At 40.7% G+C, this 20,451-nt stretch overlaps 1 protein-coding gene across 8 annotated transcripts in view; it reads left to right on the top strand.

Annotated features, from left to right (window-relative positions):
* The window catches only part of PHF20 (PHD finger protein 20), a 70,038-nt gene extending 50,672 nt beyond the window's left edge, over positions 1-19,366 (top strand). For all 8 annotated transcript variants that reach the window (XM_084218078.1, XM_084218074.1, XM_084218081.1 and 5 more), the window contains 6 exons: positions 142-311; positions 5,407-5,506; positions 10,244-10,439; positions 12,863-13,262; positions 15,087-15,270; positions 16,701-19,366. In XM_084218078.1, coding sequence (XP_084074204.1) covers positions 142-311; positions 5,407-5,506; positions 10,244-10,439; positions 12,863-13,262; positions 15,087-15,270; positions 16,701-16,843 — 1,193 coding nt within the window. In that variant the 3' untranslated portion in view covers positions 16,844-19,366. The remainder of the gene's footprint in view (positions 1-141; positions 312-5,406; positions 5,507-10,243; positions 10,440-12,862; positions 13,263-15,086; positions 15,271-16,700) is intronic.
* Positions 19,367-20,451: the final 1,085 nt, after the last annotated feature.

The raw sequence follows: 20,451 nt of genomic DNA, 5'->3' as shown, positions 1-20,451 counted from the left end.
ACGGTTAAAACTGTGATATTCCTTAAATTACACTGTGAACTCATGCGTTTTGGAATGTATGTCTGCATACTTGGGATGAGATTTTTGAGGGACCTTTTCTAATAATTACTCAGGATTTTTTTGTAAATACTTCTTGTACAGAGGATGACACCCTGAGTGAGTCATCTATGGATAGCTTGCCTTGGAGTGACGATGACTGCAGTCAGGATGTTGATGTAACCACCAACCCTGATGAAGAGGTTGAAGAAAGTGATTTTGAGATTGTTCGGTGTGTTTGTGAAGTAAAAGAAGAAAATGACTTCATGATTCAGGTATGAAGTGGAGGGTAAATGAACATTTCAGTGAATGCAGTGAAGGTGTCAGTAGAGAAACTTTTGTTTTGTACATGAAATAATAAAGTATTGCTATCTTCCAAAGGCATAACATATTTTGAGGTAATTGTCAGGGTGACTGCTACGATAGTTAACTTCTGCTTCATTAGGATTTTGAATTGAAGGAAAGAGGGATCATTCACTCCAAGTGAAAAATTGTTCGTTTGTCATTTGTGAATTTTTCTAAACATAGAAGACTTTCTTTATTCTGAGAACATACTTGAAATCAGTAATTTTTTTGGGGGGCTCCCTCTAATATAGATCCTGTTCAGAACATTGCCATGAGATAGTACTTTACTTCCCATTCCTCTGCACTGGTAAGAAGCTTGATTACACAAAATATTCTCCAGACAGGCTGGAAAAAAAAAAATTGAGGGTTTTGCTTTAAAGCAGAACTGCTTTTGTCATTTGTCCATTCTGCAGTAGTCTGCAAATTCAGAGTTCCTAACCTGCCTAAGGCCATCTGTCCATTCCACATGTATCTGCTCTTTTTAAACCAGCTTCACTGAAAACTTGGAGAGGCTTCTATTATCTCTCCTGCTTAAAACTATTGATAGAAGCCTCCTTGGAAGTTACTTGCCTATGTACCTTGAGATGTTTGTAAATTATCTGGAAATCATTTTCCTACGTAGCTGCTTTAACTATCCCACCCAGTTCCTGTTAATTTCAAGAGGTGAAGTCAAAAAATCAATTCAATTTCTTCATAATTTTTTGCTCTTAATTTTCTTTGAGTTTCCATGCTATTTAATGGAGCCTTGCTGTGGAAGGTATGATGCTTTTTCTCTTACTAGTGAGTTCACACACCTTTGTTTTAGTGTTGGATCCTGATAATGCAGGGCAAAAAGTACCTTATGAATTAGTAAGAAAGGGTGAAGTGATGGGCAGTGGTCAGGTGTAAGTAAATAGCACCAGACTGTACAGGAGGAAAAAGGAGTCCAGTAGTGGTGACTAAAAGGGGTAGATGTCCTCTGAGGAGATGGCTTACAGAAAATCACAAAGAAATAGCCTGGGAGTATAACTGGCAGAAGTAAGTTCAACACTAGGTTAGGATTGCAGAATGTAGGGAGCTTTCAGCTGGCTCTGCACGCAGCCTATGGATGCCTTTCCTTTAAAGTTTCGTGGGTTGCTTCTAAAATTACCTTGCTAGCTTGAACTAGTTTGGGTGGGCTTTTTTAGCATATTGCAAACTTTTAAACATTTGAATTGATTTGTGAAAGAATTGGTCTCTGGAAGAGAGATGCAGATAAGCAGTGTTGTGAGTATCTGCATTCTTGATGGGGATTGAGGTGCTAGGAAATACACTGGCACCTGGGATATCTGCTTGGCTTTGCTGCATACCCATCTTGGTACCAGAATGAGGAGCCAGGGCGATTTCTTCATGGATCTGGCTGGAGGTCCATTGCTCCCAATATACATGTATCCCCTTCTCTCTTACAAGAGGGATTAGAATGCTAAGTGTTCTCTTTCAGCTGTGTTCATTGCCATGAATGTGCCAAATATAGAAATAATGCTGGAAAATGTTAATTTTAAACACATCAGCACCTTGCCCATGAAAGACTGGGGAACATTAAAGTTTAATGAAACTCATACACAGTTAAAATGGGAGTTCCTTTAGGTATTGAAACTAGTCATTTGCCACCACATTAAAAAGATTTTATAAAAGTTTTCTTTGACCTGTACTTGCTTTAAATTAATTGTCTTGAGCAGTTTGTGCATTAAGGATGTCATTCATTGCATCTGGAAAAAGAAGTATAGAAAAACAGTGTATTGTTGCTTAGTGCTGTTTTGTTCCAGTTCCTGTAACTCTGCAGGGAGGTTACTAGACTTCATTTATGGAGCTGTTGTAAAGCAGCAGTGTAGCACTGCCCTGTGTTCTTCTGGAGGCACAGCACTCCGATTTTGTGGTGAGGCCCAAAGAAATCCAGACAGACTGTTATTGTCCCTTCTTTTTAGTTTTTATACCGAAACACTGGTGAATTTGTGTATGATGCAGAAAAATCTGGGTCTGGATTTGATGGCCTCAGAGGTGATGGATGTAAACAGACTTGAGATATTTTTGTTCTGGAAGGTGAAAAGCTGCTTTTAAATACACATCTTTTGGGTTTGGTTATTTATTTTGTGACTTGAATTTCAATTTAAATATTTTTGCACAATGCTGTTTGTTTTTTCTCTTCTAAATCTCCTGCTTGGCATGCTTTGAAACTCCCTACTACCACGTGGGCAGGGAGTAGTTTCCCAGTAGCATGTGCCACAGCAGTAACGTGTAGCCTGGCAGCCACGGTGTGCAGTAGAACCTGCAAGTTAAAGAATGCGCCTGTACCCCAAAGAGGTGAATATTTCAATATCAGTTGAGTAAAATTTTAAAAAGTTGGGATGTTTGTGCTGGTTTGAAAGTAAACCAACAGGAGAAATGAGCCCCACACAAATACCTTGAGAGAGATTTCAGGTCGGAGTTACAATGTCATTACAGTAAATGCAACAATACGCAAAAACTGGCTTTAAGTCAGACTCCAGCCTGGCGGCCTGTTGGTCAGTATGGTGGTCTCAGTCCTATCAAATAGTGACAGCAGTCCTGCAAAATGATGGTTGAAGTTGAGAGCAGCAATCCTCTGGGAGGTCTAGTCCTCCTGTGGAAGTTCAGGTCCTACTCTGCATCTGTCAGGTAGTGTGGTGTCCGAAATCCCCAAAGCACCCGCATTATTTATGGTCAGATAGGGGCAGGATGCTCAGTACCTCCCCCAGGGCAGGGAATTTCACAACGGAATTAGGTAATTCTATGAGTCATAGGATGTTTTGGGGAGTCCTTGTTGGCCTAGGTCCTTACAGCTGCCCATTGGGGCATTAAGGCCCACTGGCAGAGATGGCAGATGACCCCTTTAGGCTGGATGTAGTTATCACAGTGAAGTCTGTTTGTGAAGACAAAAACTACCCTGATGTACCTGGATTTGGGGGGGCGGGGCAGGGGTTGGCAGTGGTGCCTCTTTCCTTTATCTAACACTTGCAGCCTGCCGACCCACCATTAACAGTTCGTCAGGAATAATGTAGATGGGAGTAGAATGCATAGTTTGGTTACAGCCTCACTTGTAACCTAGGACAGGTGCTTCACCAGAGTTCTGGGCAAAATTGCCTGGAAAAACACTGAGTGCAGCTCTGTACAATCTGGCATGATCTACAGGATGCAGGTTTAACTAGATCCAGGAGCTCCCTTCTTATTTTTAGCACAGTCTGTTTCTCTTAATCTGTTTCTTTGTTTTAGAACGCCTTTTTCTGCCTCTCATTTGTGAAAGGAGGATTGTGTCTGCCTTTTTTGAAAACATCTCCCAGCTGCATTAGGACTGTTTATCCGTTTTGGAAGGCAAAACCTTGTTGGTTCCATCCTTCAGAAACCTGTTTCTCTCTAACCTTTTATATTCTCCAATTCCAGAGCACCCATCTCTTCCACACCTAGACTGCTCATTTAATGCAGGGAATATTCAAAGTCTGGTTGTCCTTTTCTGTCTCTCCTAGCTTGAGGAAGGGCGGGAGATAAGAGCATTAATCAAAGTGGTATTGAGCACAGACAAAATGTTTAGCAAGTTGGCATCTTTGTAGGTCAATGAAGAGCAACATGTGAGATTCCTTGCAGTTGCTGTTAGGGTTTAGTTTAGCTCATACTGCAGTTCTCTACATTGACAACATTTCTGCTTTTGGGTTATGCTCTGAGAAATAGAGGGTATATGATCTCTTGTCTCACTGCTTGGGAAGATAGTAACTTTTAACTGACATCACAGTTTCCAATCAAAATAGACTTAATATTCTTATTTGGGGTTTTGTTCCATGTTTCAGTGGTCTATAGTATACAGTCACAATTTTGTCTCATTAAAATACTGATGGGGGAGAAAATGACAAAACATGAATGGTTTTTTCCTGCTCTAGAACAGTGTGGCTTTAAGAACAGTGACTGCATTTTAAATAGTGTAACTATACTAAAGAGATACTAGTTACATTCAGTCATTGCCAGTATGATTGTCCTGCCTTGGAACGATGTTGAATGCTCCTAAAGCTGGTGCAACTGATCTGCGCTGCGGGTTTGTGTTAGTAGAGCTACCTTTGAAGTGGATAAAATGTTGGAAGTACAAGAATCAGTGAAACATAATATTGCCTACTCCTGTGTGACATAAATATCTGAGATTTGATAACTGCATGTGGATTACTGTTTGAGGGTGTCAGGAAAATTAATCCACAAACATCAGAGGTTTATGTCCACAAAGGAGACAGAGGAGTCCTTTTACTTTATTTGAATAAAGGGAGAGGCCATGGGGCGTTTCCCGGCTGCATTTCCCTTCTCTCTTTCCCCATTGGCTAAGGTACTTGAGAGGTTCAGACTTCCCAGAATGCTTGATACCAAAGATTTTCCTCTAATCTATAACCCTCCCTTTTAATTTTTAATTCTTATGGGATTTAGGGGTTTTCCCCATTGTTTCTTTCATCTTTCAATATCTAATTTAATTTATCAGCAAACCTACCAGTTTGTTTGTAAAGGCAAATATCTTTTTCCATTCATCAATCAGTGGAATCCTTCCCCGTTGTTTCTTTCATCTCTCAGTGCTAGTTTTATCTACCACCAGACCCACAGTTTTTTTGTAAAGACAAATCTGTCATTTCTCTCAAGGGGAAAGCTTTTGAATTCATAAAAATTGATCTGTTTTGGTGAAGAAAGCTTGATTGCTCTGTTGGCTATCCTCGTTCCATGCACATGCATCTCATGAATGATTTTCATTTCCAAAGGGAGTGTTTTTGCACCTTTCAGAATCTCAGCTTCTACTTCTTAATTGTCATTCTCTAGAAACACACATGAAAAATGTATGGGGAGGGCTCACATTTTATTATAGTCTGTTTCTGTAATGTATTTGTTTGTAAGTGGAAGGTAGGGTGTGGATATTAATAGACCTTTTTGTCTTAAAATATGTAGATCCTGCGTTTCTTAATTGACATAATAGTATTGAGCTCCTCTAGCCTTCATTTCTATTAAAGTGCATTTCTTGACTTTGAACAGTGTGAAGAATGTTTGTGCTGGCAGCATGGAGTCTGTATGGGCTTACTGGAAGATAATATACCTGAGAAATATACCTGCTATATTTGCCAAGATCCTCCAGGTACAGAAATTTAAGGTTACAGACCCTTTTTATATATGTAGTAAATCTGCTAGTTTATCTATATCTATCTCTCTGAAAAACTACACTATTCCCCCCCCCCCCCCCCCGTGTGGTAAGTTTCAGTTTCAGCAGTTTCAGAAAGTTTAAATTATGTGAATGTCCGTGAGTCAATATTATGGAATTGCTAAAGGACAGGAATGGAAAAGACTGTTTTTACTGTGATGGTCATCTCTCATGTATCTGCTGTAATAAGGATTGTACTGACTATGGCAAAATGAATGTAGAAAACACTCAGGAAGCTCAAGCAAAGACTCCCCATGTGTACATCTTAGGGAATGTGGCTGCAGCTCTCCCCCAACAAATTGGGCTGATGCATTCTTTAAAATAAGTCAGCAGAAGGCTCCTGGCTCTCCTGAGCAGTGGCTCTTGTAATTGACTGCATTACCTGCTGTCCTGGTGTGATGCTGGCCCAACACCAGCAACCCACAGAAGCTGCTCACTCACCCTCTCCTGCTTCAGCTGGGCAGAAGAGAGAAAAATTTAACAAAGGATTCATGAGTTGAGACCAGGAGAAAACACTCCAAGGGCAAAACAGGCTTCACTTAGAAATACAAGGTGAGTTTATTACCAGTAAAATCAGAGGAGGATAATGAGAAATAAAATAAGCCCTTAAAAACACCTTTTCTTCCCCCAGCCCCTCCCTCCTTCCCACCAACAGTGCAGGGAGGCAGGGCATGGGGGTTTGGTCAGTTCATCACTCAAGGTTTTCTTCCACTGCTCAGGGAGAGAAGTTGTTCCCGTGTGAGACCGTGGGGTCCCTCCCACGGGAGACAGCTCTCTGGGAACTTCTCTAGCGTGGCTTACCAATCTCCCGAGCAGCAGTGTGCCCAAAACTGCTGCAACGTGAGCCCCTCCCACGGGCACACAGCCTCCCAAAACTGCTGCAGCGTGGATCACTCGTCACAGGGCGCAGTCCTCCAAGGACAGCTGCTCCAGCCTGGAAGCAGGGGCCCTCTCTCTCTCCACGGCGTCTCCCATGGATCACAGCCTCCTCCACACACCCACCCGCTCCCCCGTGAGCCTCTCCCGCGCGGGCTGCGGCTGCATCTCCGCATCCCCGGTGAATCCCCGTGGGAGCAGGGGCACAGCTGCTTCACTGTGGTCCTCACCACAGCCTGCAGAGGAGCCTTGGCTCCGGCACCTGGAGCACCTCCTCCCTCTCCTTCTCCACTGACCTTGGTGTCGTCATGTTGTGTCCTTCACATGTTCTCACCCCTTCCTCTTCTGGGACAAAAAGAAAAAACTGTGCACCTTTGTTTTGTTTTTCTTCTTAAATCTGTTATCACAGAGGCATCCCCAACCTCTCAAATTAGGCCAGCTTTGGCCAGCAGCATGTCCATCTTCAGAGCCACCAGGGATGGGCTCTGCCAGACATGATGGAAGCTTCCAGCAGCTTCTCACAGAAGCCACCTCTGTGGCCACAAAGCTTGCCTCCCTCCCACTACCAAAAGCAGGCTGGGCAAAACCAACACAATAACCTGCAATAACCTATGTATTGGTATTTACCTGGGGTAACACACTCAGAGTTGATTAGGCAATACGCTCTCTCCTCCTTAGCAGATATTTTGAAATGTCTTAGTGTTGGAAAATCCCAACTCTACAGAGATGGGGCAACTGAGAGGCAGTTTAAAGATTTTATTCTGTTATCAGTCTCGTGAGACATAAGAGCTGTAAAACTCAATGCTATTCCATCAGAAGCCAACCTATTTCCTAGTTAGAGTACCTTAGAAATGTGTTTCATCCTGTTAGCTTTTGCCACACAGTGCTGCTCATGCTTCTAACACCAATCACCTATTACTTTACCCTACGTGCTCTTCCTACAATGCATCTCTCACAGTTCTAATTCTCAAAAATATCTGGTCTTTTTACAAGCCATCATTTGAAACGTGTTTCTAGTTCAGTCACTTTCTCAACAATGTTGTTTCTATTCTATGGCCTTCCTAAGTCAGCACACCTTATCTCAGAGTTTGCATACAGATGTACAAGACTGTGTGAGCTTCAGTCAGGTTTTGAGAATCCTTTACAAATCCATTTCTCACATCTTAGTCCATCTTACATAGGAGGTAAAATTACATTTAAGCAAATAATTTCTGACTTTCTATTGTATTTATTACAAAGCCTTGCCGAAAGTAAAAAGGATGAGGACATGAGTCCATGGTTATACATGGCAAGAAAATGAGTCTCTTTTAGAGAATGAAAATAAAGAATTTCTTTTAATCTCTCAATTAAAAGACGTTTTTGGTTTATATACATATTTGGACTGTCATCTGAGGGTTTTTTGGCTGTTGAAAGCTACTAACTCTTTTGTACTATAAGTCCTAGATTTGTGTAGTATGTTTACTGCTTTTGTTTGTACTCTTCAGCAATGAAGACATGCTACACCTAAATTTCAAACTTTTACTACAGAGATGGCAATATATTTAAGGTTTCTTTAGAGTATCTTACTTCTAGAATTTTAACCTTCTGTTAAAGTTATTTTGCTTTATGTCAGTTGAAGGTAGTTTCAGATGGGACCAAAATGCACTTGCAAACTGAAGTTGTGTCATCACACTTGAATGAGTGCTTTTGTGCAGAAAGTGATTGCAGCTTCATTTGTTTAATTCATCATTAACTATTAATTTCAAGATTCTGAAGTTTACATTGGAGGGGACTTAATTTTTATCTCTTATCACTGACTTAATTTTACTTCTGTTGTGAAAAAGGAAATCATGTCCAACTTTTTGACTGCAAAGCTGGCTTTTCAGTGACTGTTTTTTGTTGCTTTGATTTTTTAAGATTTTCTAAGCTTTCTGATGTTTACATTCTTGTCATGAACTTTCTCACACACTTTCTGTAAATAACTCATTGTTTTGCATTCTTTTATGAAAGAGGAGAAATTTGATAGACTGTTGGTTTGTCCAGTGCCATTGGACAGAGGTGGCACTGTCACCCTCCAATCCACTGTCATCACTTTTGGAAAACTATAAATATTGGAGTCAGAAAATAAACGTTCCCCTTTTTTCTTCACCTTGAGAGCAGCGGTGTGTGCCTGTGTTCTTTTGTGTCCTTTAGTGACAGTTTTTGGCTGAGGTGAGCTGATAGGCTGTATGAATCTACAGAGAAGCGGCTTTTAAAACTGAGTATGGCTATTCAGCAAACTCTTACTTAGGAGCTTTCCCCAGTCTAAACTGCTGGGACTTGTAACAGCACCACTCATTCTATTAGAAGTAAAAAGCAAATTTAGTGTAATTTTGTCTAAAAACTGTACTAATTGCTGTTTTGCTAAAGACTTTTTGAATTGGGTAGGATTAAGAGATTTGTTAACATTTACCCTTGCTTAAACATGATCAAGATGATTATGTAGCACGATTGCTTGTGGGCAGTCTGCTGTCTCCTCTTAAGGTTATATACTTCAAAAGGGAGCACTTTTTATCTCATGGTGCGCATCATCGCAGTTGTTCAGGTGACCATGAAATTCTCAAAGTCTCTTTTATTCTTGCGGACTGAACTGTACTTTCTGTCACAGATATCAGCTTCTCTAATGCAGAAATTAATGAGAGAGGGCCAATGCAGGTGGCCAGGAGTGTCTGCAGTGTGGTTCTGATGATTCCAAAAATTCTGCTTGCCTTCCTGCTTGATACAGTGTATCTGCCTGGAAGGTTGAGCTGATACACCTTTCAAAATTGTTTTTTACCCTCTCATGATTTCTGATGCCACCTAATACCCATTGATTTCTACGTAGTGCTAGCCTCAGTCTTACTCTGCTGCCTAGTAACTCCCTATTTCTTCTTTTTTTTTTAGCTTCTCCTCTAGTTGACTTTAATCTGCTTATACTGGAGACCTTTTTGCAATTACGGTTCCCAGTCTGTGCTCCAGTTTTATCTCTAGTTTTCTGGGCTTGCTGCCTGGGCTGTACATAGGCAATGACTGATGCAGTTGTTTTTCTGGGTGCTGAGCTGTCCACTGAGAATGTCTGTATTAAATGTACTTTTTACAGGGTGTGGGGGAGCTTTTGTTAGGTATTTATTGTGAAGGGGTTTTTTGTGGTGTGTTTGCAATTTAGTAAGCATCTTTTCTTGTAATGCCATTTGTTTGGCAGTTTAAGTTATTTCTGTTGATGCATTTATCACATTCAACACTTTCATTTCAGCTGTTGCTGATATTCAATATCAAGAGATAGCATTGATATCTTTTAAGATAGAATTATCATTATTAATGGCTTGACTTAGGCAAGTTTTCTGTTGGAACTTTAGCCTTGAGTCCTTCAAAATGTATTTTTGCACAACTATACTAGTGCATGTTGATGTTAAAAACAAGACCACTGGGAAGCTGATTGCCTTTTTCTGCATTTTACTGTCTGCAGAGAGCTGCAGTCAGACTGTAACTTCTGTGATAACCACGGTTAGAGTAGACAGTGGATACCCTGCTAAAAATGCACCTTTCTCAGCCTCATCTGTAACTGCCTGTTGTGGATGTCCTCTGGTGGAAGTTGGTGTCTGAATGTTTTTACAGTTGGGCAGAGGTTTTTGGCTTCCTACTTTACAAGTTCATTTCTTCATTGGTTATGTCTGCTGTTACAGGTTCTTCTTTGTTTCTATTGATAAGAACAAATAAGCTGTTGCAGTACCTAGAGATAATCAGAATTACTACCAGCAATGTCAGCATTTCATTTTAACTCACTTGTTACTGTCACTTCAGGTCAGAGGTCCAGCTTAAAGTACTGGTATGAAAAGGAGTGGTTAAGTAATGGTCACATGCATGGCTTAGCATTTTTGGAAGAAAATTACTCCCACCAGAATGCCAAGAAGATAGTGGCCACTCACCAGCTGCTTGGTGATGTACAGCGAGTGATCGAAGTTCTGCACGGGCTGCAGCTGAAGATGAGCATCTTACAGTAAGCAGGATTTAAGTACCAGCTGGCATGTTCTCGTCGGGAATTAGACTGCAAGTGGAAAAATAACCAGAAATTCAGACTTGCATTGATGTGTGGATTTAAAACATGGTTTGAATTGCTGATGTGATCTTGGGAAAGGACCTGGCTGTTTGAAAACTGTTTAAGTGGGATGAGTGTAAATGGACAATGTGTATAGAAAGGGTTAAACTAGTGAAACTAATGACAGTTTTTCCTAAATCACCCAAATGGATTTTAAGTAAGAACAGGATAGACTTATAACCCATGGCACCATTTTTGCAGCACTTGCTTTCTCCATTCCAGGAAATCTGGTCATAGCTTCTCCAAGAGGAATCAGATCTTTTTGTTTGGTACAGTATCTTGTTTTGGTGCTGTGGGAGAGTTGTTGCACTCTCAGCAAGCTGCAGTACTTCATTTCTAAAAGGTTATTTCAGCTATATCTACAGAAAATAACAATTATTTACAAAAAAGATTTTTTTCTATCAAGTCATCTTTTTTGTGTATTTTCCTATTTAAAGTCATCCTTGGGTTCTGATGACTGAAAAAAAAAATTAACTCAAATCCAGCAGTTTTAAATTTACTGAATTCCATAATTGTAATTTATTACTTGATAGATTGCACGGCAGCAGCTGTTTGGAAAACAAAGCGATTTTGGCATTCTTTAGACCTTTCCCCCAAATCTGTGGTAATGCAGGAGGTCCACTGACATGAAATAATGCTTAAATCAAGAGAGGAGCCATTTTAACATGGGTGTTTGCTTTTCCATTATGGGATCCTTTTATTTAGATCTGTAAGTAATCTCTTTCCTTTTTGGAGACTGAAAAAAATATTTTAAGGCCACTCCTTGGGCCTTTTTTTAAAGATTGACATTTGAGTTTCAGGCTTTCCAGTTGTGAATTGAGATTTAGAGTACAGTACTGAGGTAAGGAGCACTGGGTGTATATGTGATGGTTGCTGAAGGTTTTGTTCCTTTTCTCTCCCAGTATGATGGCCCAGCTTAATTAAAGGTGAGGTGCAGTCCTGTTTGGATCATCTGGTTATAAGCGTCAGCTGCTGTTTTCTTTATCATGATAAATTAGAAGGGATTTGAAAAATTGCTGAACTAGAATAATTATTATACTATTGATGCAGATCAACAGATAGAGAGAAGATGATTTCACAGATGCCTGAAATTATTAGGAGTTGCTCAGTGTTTCAGGGAGGTTGCTCAGTGTTTCAAGGAGGTGGCAAAGGACCTATGGTGACCCCGGCAGTGCCATGGGAGGGTGAACCTTCAGCAGGCAGGAGTTAAAAGTTATTCAAGTATTAGCATTTGAATTTTCATCCTTAAGTAACTGGTGCATCATTTTTCAGAAAAAGATTCTGTCTTTTTTAAAATTATCCCTTGCTCTGTTCTGAGCAAAATACAGTTTCTTTAGGTGTAGCAGATGAGTGGAGCTCAAGCAGAAAGCTTTGGTAAATGAACACCTGGCTTTCACTTTTCCAGACATGCATTCAGTTTGGTTCACCAGGGAGCTCTAGGCAGCACTGGAGGCAAAGATGTTTTTATGAAATAGTCTGAGCATATCCTTGGCAGCTGTACTCACTTTGGTTTCCTCTGAGAGACACTGAAGAAACCTGAGCTGCTGCAGGGTGAATTAGAAAGCAGTTACTACCAAAGTCAGCTGGTTATGTTTTGTTGAGTGGTTTGGTGAACAGCTAGAAAAGCTGGATCAGATGAATAGAATAAATCCATCCACCTTTGCAAGGAAGCAGAGAAGGGGGGGGCTTGAGGGCAGCCCCCCCTTTCTGTGCAGCCCAATGCAGCAGGGGCTTTAGAGCCAGGATTTGCTCTGCTGTGTTCCTGCAGCCTATAGCAGATGAGCTGCCAGCCCTTTGAAGATGGCAGAGTATTGTGCTTTGCTCTCCTTTTACTGTTGTTTTGATGCTTTACACAAGGAAGAACATGGGTTACAATGCTCACTCTGAATCTTTTGTTTGTTATATCTGTAATAATCTGATGCCTATAGTTGTCCCTTCTGCTTGAATAAATAATGTATTTGTCAATTTGAAGACAATTAAAATAAGAATTTTCCTAAGAACAAATGAAGGGAACTCTGGCCACTGTGGGATGCCACTACAGTGTGCAATGTTGGTGTAGCATACCTTTACTAAAAATATCCCTGTTAAAATTAATTTCTTCTGCTAATAAATTGCAAATATTGAAGCAAAATGTTCCATGAAGGGCCAACATTGGTGAAAAGTCGTATGTGTCTATTTGCAACTTATTCCTCAAGTTTTTTCTTAATCCAAACCTTGGTGCTTTTTTTTGCTTTAATTATTCTTAATTTCTGTATGCAAGGGGATAGTTTACTTAGTTACTTTGGCATTTAAATTGGATGGTTTACTTTTTTATGTTTGAACAGAAATAAAGAACACCCTGACTTAAAGCTTTGGTGTCATCCATGGAAGCACATCACGGTGGATGAAAAAATCCATACAAAACACATAATTCACTTCGAGGAAAACTGTTGCAAAGAGGAGACAGCAAGTTATAGAACTTGGAATGGGACAGTTGAGAAACCCTCAACAATTCCTTCTGTGGAGGAATCTTACATTACAAGTGAACACTGTTACCAGAAGCCTCGGGCCTACTATCCTGCCATCGAGCAGAGGCTGGTTGTGGAAACAAGAGGTTCAGCCATGGATGATGGAGTAAACAGAATAAGGGAAAATGGGGATGATACCTTCTCAGAGAGGTTTGGCTGGAATCTGGACCAAGAAATATGCAAGATGGAAAATGAATCTAAACACAATTACTCTAAGGTATTTTCATTAAAATAACCCTCTGTGGCAAAGAGCATGTGTTTTCCTGGTAACCTGCAAACCTCAGCCTTTTTTTATACTTTTTGGTCTGTTTGTGTTTATTTTTTTGTTAGACTGGTAAATTTAAGTTGCCAGTAACAACTAAAATGATAAATGTGATCAACTCCTTCATTTTATATTATAATTTAAAACTCTAGGTTGACTTCTGGACCTCAAGGTGTTTGAAGAGTGTGGACCATGCATTATGGTCCACTAGTAGCTCACTGCTGCTTACTTTTATGTACTTTTAAATGAAACATAAACACTGGCAGAGAGAGAACAGGCCAAGCATGTATGATATTACTGAATACACTGGTAGGCCAGCTTCTGATTATGTCCATCTTGTACAACCAGTGGTTGTATAGTTCTTTCTAATAGCTAAATTAATTTTGGGTTCTTCAGGCAGCATTTCAAGATTGAAAAGAAAAGGTACCAGCCTGAAGTGATTTTTTTTTTTTTTTAAAGACTGATCACCATGGAATAGTCCTGTATCTTCTTCCTACTGGAGCACTTCAGGTTTAGCTTTTCAATGCTTGTTTCTCATTGTCAGCTCTGTCAGCCTAGTAGAGACCTTTCTGGTTTCCAGTGCAAAAATTTTGCTTCTCTTAGTACCAATTCCTATGAAATGTGGGCTGAGAAATATTGAAAACCCTCTGGGAAATGAGTGAAGCCCCTCTGCTTGGAGGCAGGCTAGGGGAGCTGTGGGTGTTTACCTAGAGAAGGATCCAGGGAGACCTGAGAGCCCCTTCCAGTGCCTAAAGGGCTCCTGGAGAACTGGACCAGGACAAGGGATAGAGGGACAGGACAAAAAGGAACTGCCTTAGGATGAAGTAGTCTGGATTTTAGATGGGATATTAGGAAGAAATTCTTGCCTGTAAGGGTGGTGAGCCCCTGGCACAAGTTGTCCAAAGAAGCTGTGGCTGCCCCTGCATTCCTGGAAGTGTCCAAGGCCAGGTTGGACGGGGCTTGGAGCAGCCTGGGATAGTGGAAGGTGTTCTTGCCATGGCAGGGTTTGGAACTAGATGACCTTTAAAGGCCTCTTCCAACCCAAACTATTGTACAATTTTATGTTCCATTAAATACTGAGCTCCCTTTTTTTAGATTAAAGGTTAGGATAGCTCTTACTTCATCCATATGTAAGTTGTAATTTGCTACTTTTAACTTCTCTGTCAGTCTTTTGAGATTGTGTTATGTTTCCTAGAAAGGGAAGTATTTTAGTTCTTTGGTCTTAAAGAGCCTTTTCCTAAAGGGTCATATTTCAGCAGAAGGATGAGAAAAGTAGGAGAGTAGAATGAGCACTGCTGATGTTGTAGTCAAGTTTCGTAAGGAGTGGTAATGTTTGTTTGGAGATGGTTCAGCAAAAGTTTTAGTAGAATTTAGATTAGATTCCTTAAGGAAACATCCCTTTTCACTCCTGAATTGTTTGCTCTTTAGTTGATTATTGTCAGGTGAAGAACAGCTTCAGCATTCCCTGAGTTGCACAGATTCAGTGCAGGACCTTCAAGATGAAAAGTGGCAGGGAGATAACTACACATGTGTGTGTTACCATCAGAAAACCAGATGTTTGTAAAGTACAAACAGTTTTTAGCAAAATACCCATAAAAATATGTTTGTATTTAGATCATCTTGCCCAAAGCAGGTCAGTGTCTGTATATGGTCTGTGTCTCTATCGCTCACTGGCCTGGGAGGAGTTCAGCAATTATGGGGGACTGGGAGGACTCAGGCAGTTTGGCTTCCCAGTTCTCTTTCACTGTAACAAATATTTAATGTGTGTATTTCTGCTAGGTGAGAGAGTCTGTCTCTAAGAAAGTCTCTCCAGAGGAAGCTATTGAAATGAAATTGCTGGAAAAAGACAAAGAAGGAGTAGTGAACTCTCAGCTGCAGTGGCAGCTCAATCTTTTAGCTCACGTGGAATCTCTGCAAGATGAAGTCATACATAGAATGGATTTCATTGAGAAGGAGCTAGATGGTAAGTAGTGTTCTAGTTTAAAAAACAACTTTTTTTTTTAGCTGAACTACCTGTTTAAAACATGTTAACTGGAATTTTTCTGCTTCAGACCTACAAAGAGATGAATGTTTCATTATCACATTTTCTAAATAGAAAATAGACATGCTCCTTATGTGGGGGGGTGGATTTTAAAACAAAGACCAGAATTTCACAGGAGAAGTTCTAGGTAGGTCATCTCTAAATAGTCGCATCAGGTGTTGTACTGGAACATCTTTGTGTCTTTTTGGGTTTAGGTTTTTGTCATTTTCCAAAACTCTTCTGTGTGTCTGTCTGCATTTCTCTGTTCTTCAGGGCCTTGCTGGCTATGTTAGCCCGTTCTGAGTGGCCTCTTCAGTGCACAAGGCTCTTATCCTTTCCTGTCTCTTCCAAATTCTTCACTTAAATGTCTTTTAATATTTTTGTAGTAATGAAAAACCTATAAATCCTTTGTGTTGCATTAAATGCTTCAGGATAGCTCTTTTTTACATTGTTAAGTCTGACCATTGGTTGTATAGTGGTTATAACAGCAGCTTTACTTGCAGGGGAATCCAACTTCTGCCCAAGTAAGAGCCCCCTCTCTTTGTAAGTAAGGTACTGAAAAGTTAGCTAAGGGGCTATTTCAGGTAAGATCAGTCAGGGCTGTACTGTCTAAAGAAGCTGTTGTTCCAAAAAGTTAGACTTTTTGTCTGCTGCTGAGCAGAGGTCTGTGCAGTGTGTTGCTGCTTTGAGCAAGAACTTTCTTACTCGAAGGTGGGATGTGTCAGTAGGGAGTGATGCTGCTGGTTCTGCAGCAGGTGCTGCCCATAAGTAAAATGTACCTGTTGATCTGGTTGTGGCAGTGGCTGCTCTTGGTAGAGGTATTTATTCTGTCTTCAAGGTTTCAGTCTCCATCTGTAGTACTGTCAACATCCCCAGAACTCATCCTAGTCCAACCTGACCACCTTCCTTGTGAGCATGTTACATTGTCCCTTGACTTGTTTTCTGCTCAGTGGGATTTCTTTTTTCCCACAGAGAAGCTTTTTAAAGCAGGAGTTTATTTTCCTTGTGGAGCACTCTGCTGCTTTGTGCTTTTGATCTTCATCCCCATTTTGAGTTACCCAGTTCTGTCTTGGTCAGCTTTGTTCTGTATTGATGACAGATCTCTCTCATGATCATAGTCCCATCTCTGACGGTGTTTTCCTTGGAGCAGCACCTTCTCCCTTCATCCCCATGTGAATTATTTGGTTATGTATCAAAAGTTACTTAGCAAAGATTGGTGTGAGAGTTTCAGCTCTATGATTTCTCAAATAACTGTTAAAAATATTGCCCACTGCCTTCCCAAGATTTACAAAAGATTTAAAGAATTCTTGTTTTGTGACTTCAGATGAGCTGTTTGCTGAGACCTGCAGTAGTGACAGATTTTTTCTTTGCAGTTCTGGAGAGTTGGCTGGATTACACAGGAGAGCTGCAACCCCCAGAACCACTGGCTCGACTGCCCCAGCTCAAACATTGCATAAAGCAGCTGATAACGGACCTGGGCAAAGTGCAGCAGATTGCACTGTGCTGCTCCACGTGAGCCTGGAGAGCTCTGGGCTGGGACTGCCTGCCAGGCTGCAGTGTCTGATGGGAGCACACCTGAACCTGTACATTAAACTAGCATGATGCTTGCATGGGATGCAGATTGACTTCAGGGACTTGTGAAGAAGTGTTGTTCAAAGAAGACCAAAAGGGTTATTTCAGGTCTGTTAGACAATTAAAATGCTGTGGAAAAGGTCATACTCTTGTCTCCAGAGGTTGCCTGTTGGTTGATAAGTTAGACTAAAATTTTCACTCCCTACAAGTTGCTCATCAAAATGGTAGACTTTTTCATCATTAAATTGACTAAAAATTGTGCCACTGAAGAACAGAGTTCTAAGAGCCAAAAAAGTTTGGTTGACAGGGGTTGTAAATAACTGTGTAGTTTAAGTGACTCATGTCATGTTTTATTCCTTCTGGTTTATGCATACTAGCACTCAGTATTTAATCATTAGGAGATGTTATAACAGTTTCAGACTTAGTAAGTATGAATGTCCAGCTCTTGACTGTAAGTGTTATGTTGAGGTTTTCAAGTAACAGTGGCCTGACCCACACTTCTGTTACATTAAATAGTGTAGCAGGAGGTCACAGGTGGATTGCACTTATTTTCAGAATAAATGTTTGTTTTCCATATTTATCCTCTCACTGTCACATGACCTGGTACTGACCATGAAGGTGGTGTTTATGTGTATTCTTGAGCTCTTCAATCCGGCCATCCTGTGCCTCCTGCAGCAGTTGCTGGGGGGATTCCCTCATTGCAGTAGTATGGAATGCAGCCAGGAAAGGACTGGAGCCATGCTCTGAGTTCAGACTGCAGCATGGTCTGTCATGGATGTGATATATTTTCTACCCATTTGTTAATAATTGCCATTCCGGTTATATTTGGAAATCTAGATTTTTTTTCAATACTCTGGATGTGTTCATTGTAAAGACTTGCTATGAATGTGTGGTTTTGGGAATCAGTTTTTGTGTAAATAAAGCCTCAAGATCTATGCATGAGGTGCTGTCCTTGCAGACAGTGAGTGGGTTATTATCTTAAGTACTCTGTGTTCACAAAGTCCCTTTTTATACCTTAAGTTTTAATTTTCAGTTTGTATTTACTTTGTGATGTAGGTGACAAGGCTGCTGATGTTTAGTCAGGTTATACAGAACCTTTGGAATGTTATGAGCATTTGAGAGGTTCGGAGTCTTTCAGCTGCAGATCACCGCTCTTGAAATAACGGCTGTAACTTCAGTTTTCCTTCACAGGTGTTGCTGAGTTCAGTTCCCTATGGAACACAGTGAGCTGGTTTTGCAGTGAGAGGGTGTCCTTAAAAAGCTGGATTTGTTACCCTTATTTTATTGTGTGCAGTGGTACTACCAAAGGGTAACATTCAAACAGAGTTGTAATGGAAAGGCCCATACCTGTACAAATTACTAATTTGGAATATATATCTGTAATGTTTTTATTCTGCAAAGAATAATGAAAACTTGAAATATCCAGTATTATTGTAGGAGTTACAGTCTCTACATGGTGAATATTTTATTTCCTTCAGAAAACAAAATAATTAGGCTGCTTTAGGTAGTAACTAAGACTTATGCCAAGATTCGGTTCAGGAAATAATTTGTCTCACAGTTTTATAGTACTGTGTTGGTATATAGTGAATACAGCATACACACAGCAGAAAAACAAACTTTCTTTTCTGTAACACAATTGGAATAAAGCTTACATTGTATTTTAAGGATCACTTGGCTCTCTGAAGATGAGACCAGTGCTTATACCTTGGCTCATTCCTGTAAGGTACCTGAGCTCGTGTAGCTCAGAACAGCATCAGAGGAGCCTCCCAGGCAGGCGGTGATTTTCAGGTGAAGTAGACCAGAAAAGTGTTCCCTGGTTACAGTCTGTAAAGCGGGACCTGCTGTGTGGGAACAGCTTGGTTGTACTCCCAGTCTGCAGACATTCAAGCACTCAGTCCCTGAGCTGGCTTCTTGCTCCAAAGGGGGATTTCTTCTCAAGCAATGGCTTCTGTGTGCTCATTGTGTATTTTCACTTGTTAGTTTATTTTTGCTCAGGGCAGTATTGGAGGTTTGGCAGAAAAGGCATTTCCCATGGGTAGATCAAGTTGCAGACCCTGGAGACTTGCATCCCTGCAGTAGTGCTGGGGAAGCCCTTGCAGATAAAGACTGAAAATATTTATTTAAAATAGAGTAGTACTTCTCGTATTCAGGGAAGATTCTTCATTGTGCTCTGCCTGGAATCAATTCTGTCCCTTTTTTTGCAAGTTTCCTCATTGTTATTTTTAGTCTGGACCAACTGTTCAGACTGACAGGTCACTTTTTTGTTTCTTTAAATCACTGGTAAGTGAATGCAACGTGGAGCCTTGATGAACTGAGCAAACATTGCACTGTGGGTACACACGTGTTTGTTGATGCACTATTAGAACCAAGGGGCTGTACATAGAATTTTGTTTCGGAGCAATATTTGCAAAACTTGAAAACTTCTGTATCTTGGTGTTTGGAATAAATAAAAAATAGGTTTTTGTTGTTTAAATTCTTAGTAAAGTCTTTATTTCAATTAATGATAACTCAATAAAATAATTTTGGAATTTTTTCCTTCACACTGCTTTGAAATGCAAGTACTGTAGTTTGTCAGGTATATATATCTCTTAACTGTTGCTAGAGTCTGGAAATTACTATTTTCCAGAACTGTGTTATATAAATATCCTTAACAGTGTGTTGGATATTGTTTAATGGGGAGCTCATACATGTTGTTCCCAAGTCCTAATACATGTAGTATATTAGTGCCAATATATGTAATACATTAGTTCCTAGTCTGTGTGATCTGACCCTAATTTTTGTTCTGTTTGGATGAGCAGCCTGTCAGGGGCAGCCTCAGCAGCTCAAGGCAGAGGAAACACAGCATTAGTGATGGTGTGAAGCAAGGAGCTCCCAATGCAGTTGAACAATCCATACAGAGAAAATGCATGGGAAGAGGAGGAAGCTGGGGAGGGCTGGAGAAGCAGTGTACCTGGCCCAGGGTGCCTGAAGGCAGGGGCAGCCATGGGAACCTTCAGGTTTCATCTCTTCCCTCTCAGTTTCCCCAGTGGGAGGAAAGCAGATGTATTCCCCTGTCATACCAAGTTTTGCTTTCTAACTTCATTCTCAAAAAGAAAAATTAGAAGGATTCTTGTGAAATTGGATTTTAAGGCTGGAGGATGCATCACTGCTGGAGCCTGATGTGTGAAGCCTGGAGAGACTTGAGCCACTGACAGCAGATCTCAGCGTGTCTCACTGCGTGGTGTCATCATGCAGGTCTTTGATGATCATTCAAATGTTACAATGGGGTTTTGAAGTTGTGGTCTGGATTTGAAATAATTCAATGAGATGTGTGCTGTGGCTTGTCATGTTTTTATGGTGCTTTCTGATTTATTTACTTGCCTGATTGGAAGGTTTCTGTAGATGCAAACTCAGAGAAGGAGGCAGCTCTCAGTCAGCAGTGGGGCTTCATGTGGGTAGAGTTGCCATATTCTCACAGTTACTCCACCAAAACATCATCTGTAATTACAGGACCTGCTGCTGACCATTGTCCAGCCCCTGGCTCATGCTCATGCCCACTCAGATGGCCAGTGC

The sequence above is a fragment of the Fringilla coelebs genome (assembly GCF_963513975.1).
Source record: "Fringilla coelebs genome assembly, chromosome: 18".
NCBI classification, from domain to species: domain Eukaryota; kingdom Metazoa; phylum Chordata; class Aves; order Passeriformes; family Fringillidae; genus Fringilla; species Fringilla coelebs.
Note: the sequence above shows the minus strand (reverse complement) of the source record. Positions and strands in the feature narration are given on the sequence as shown.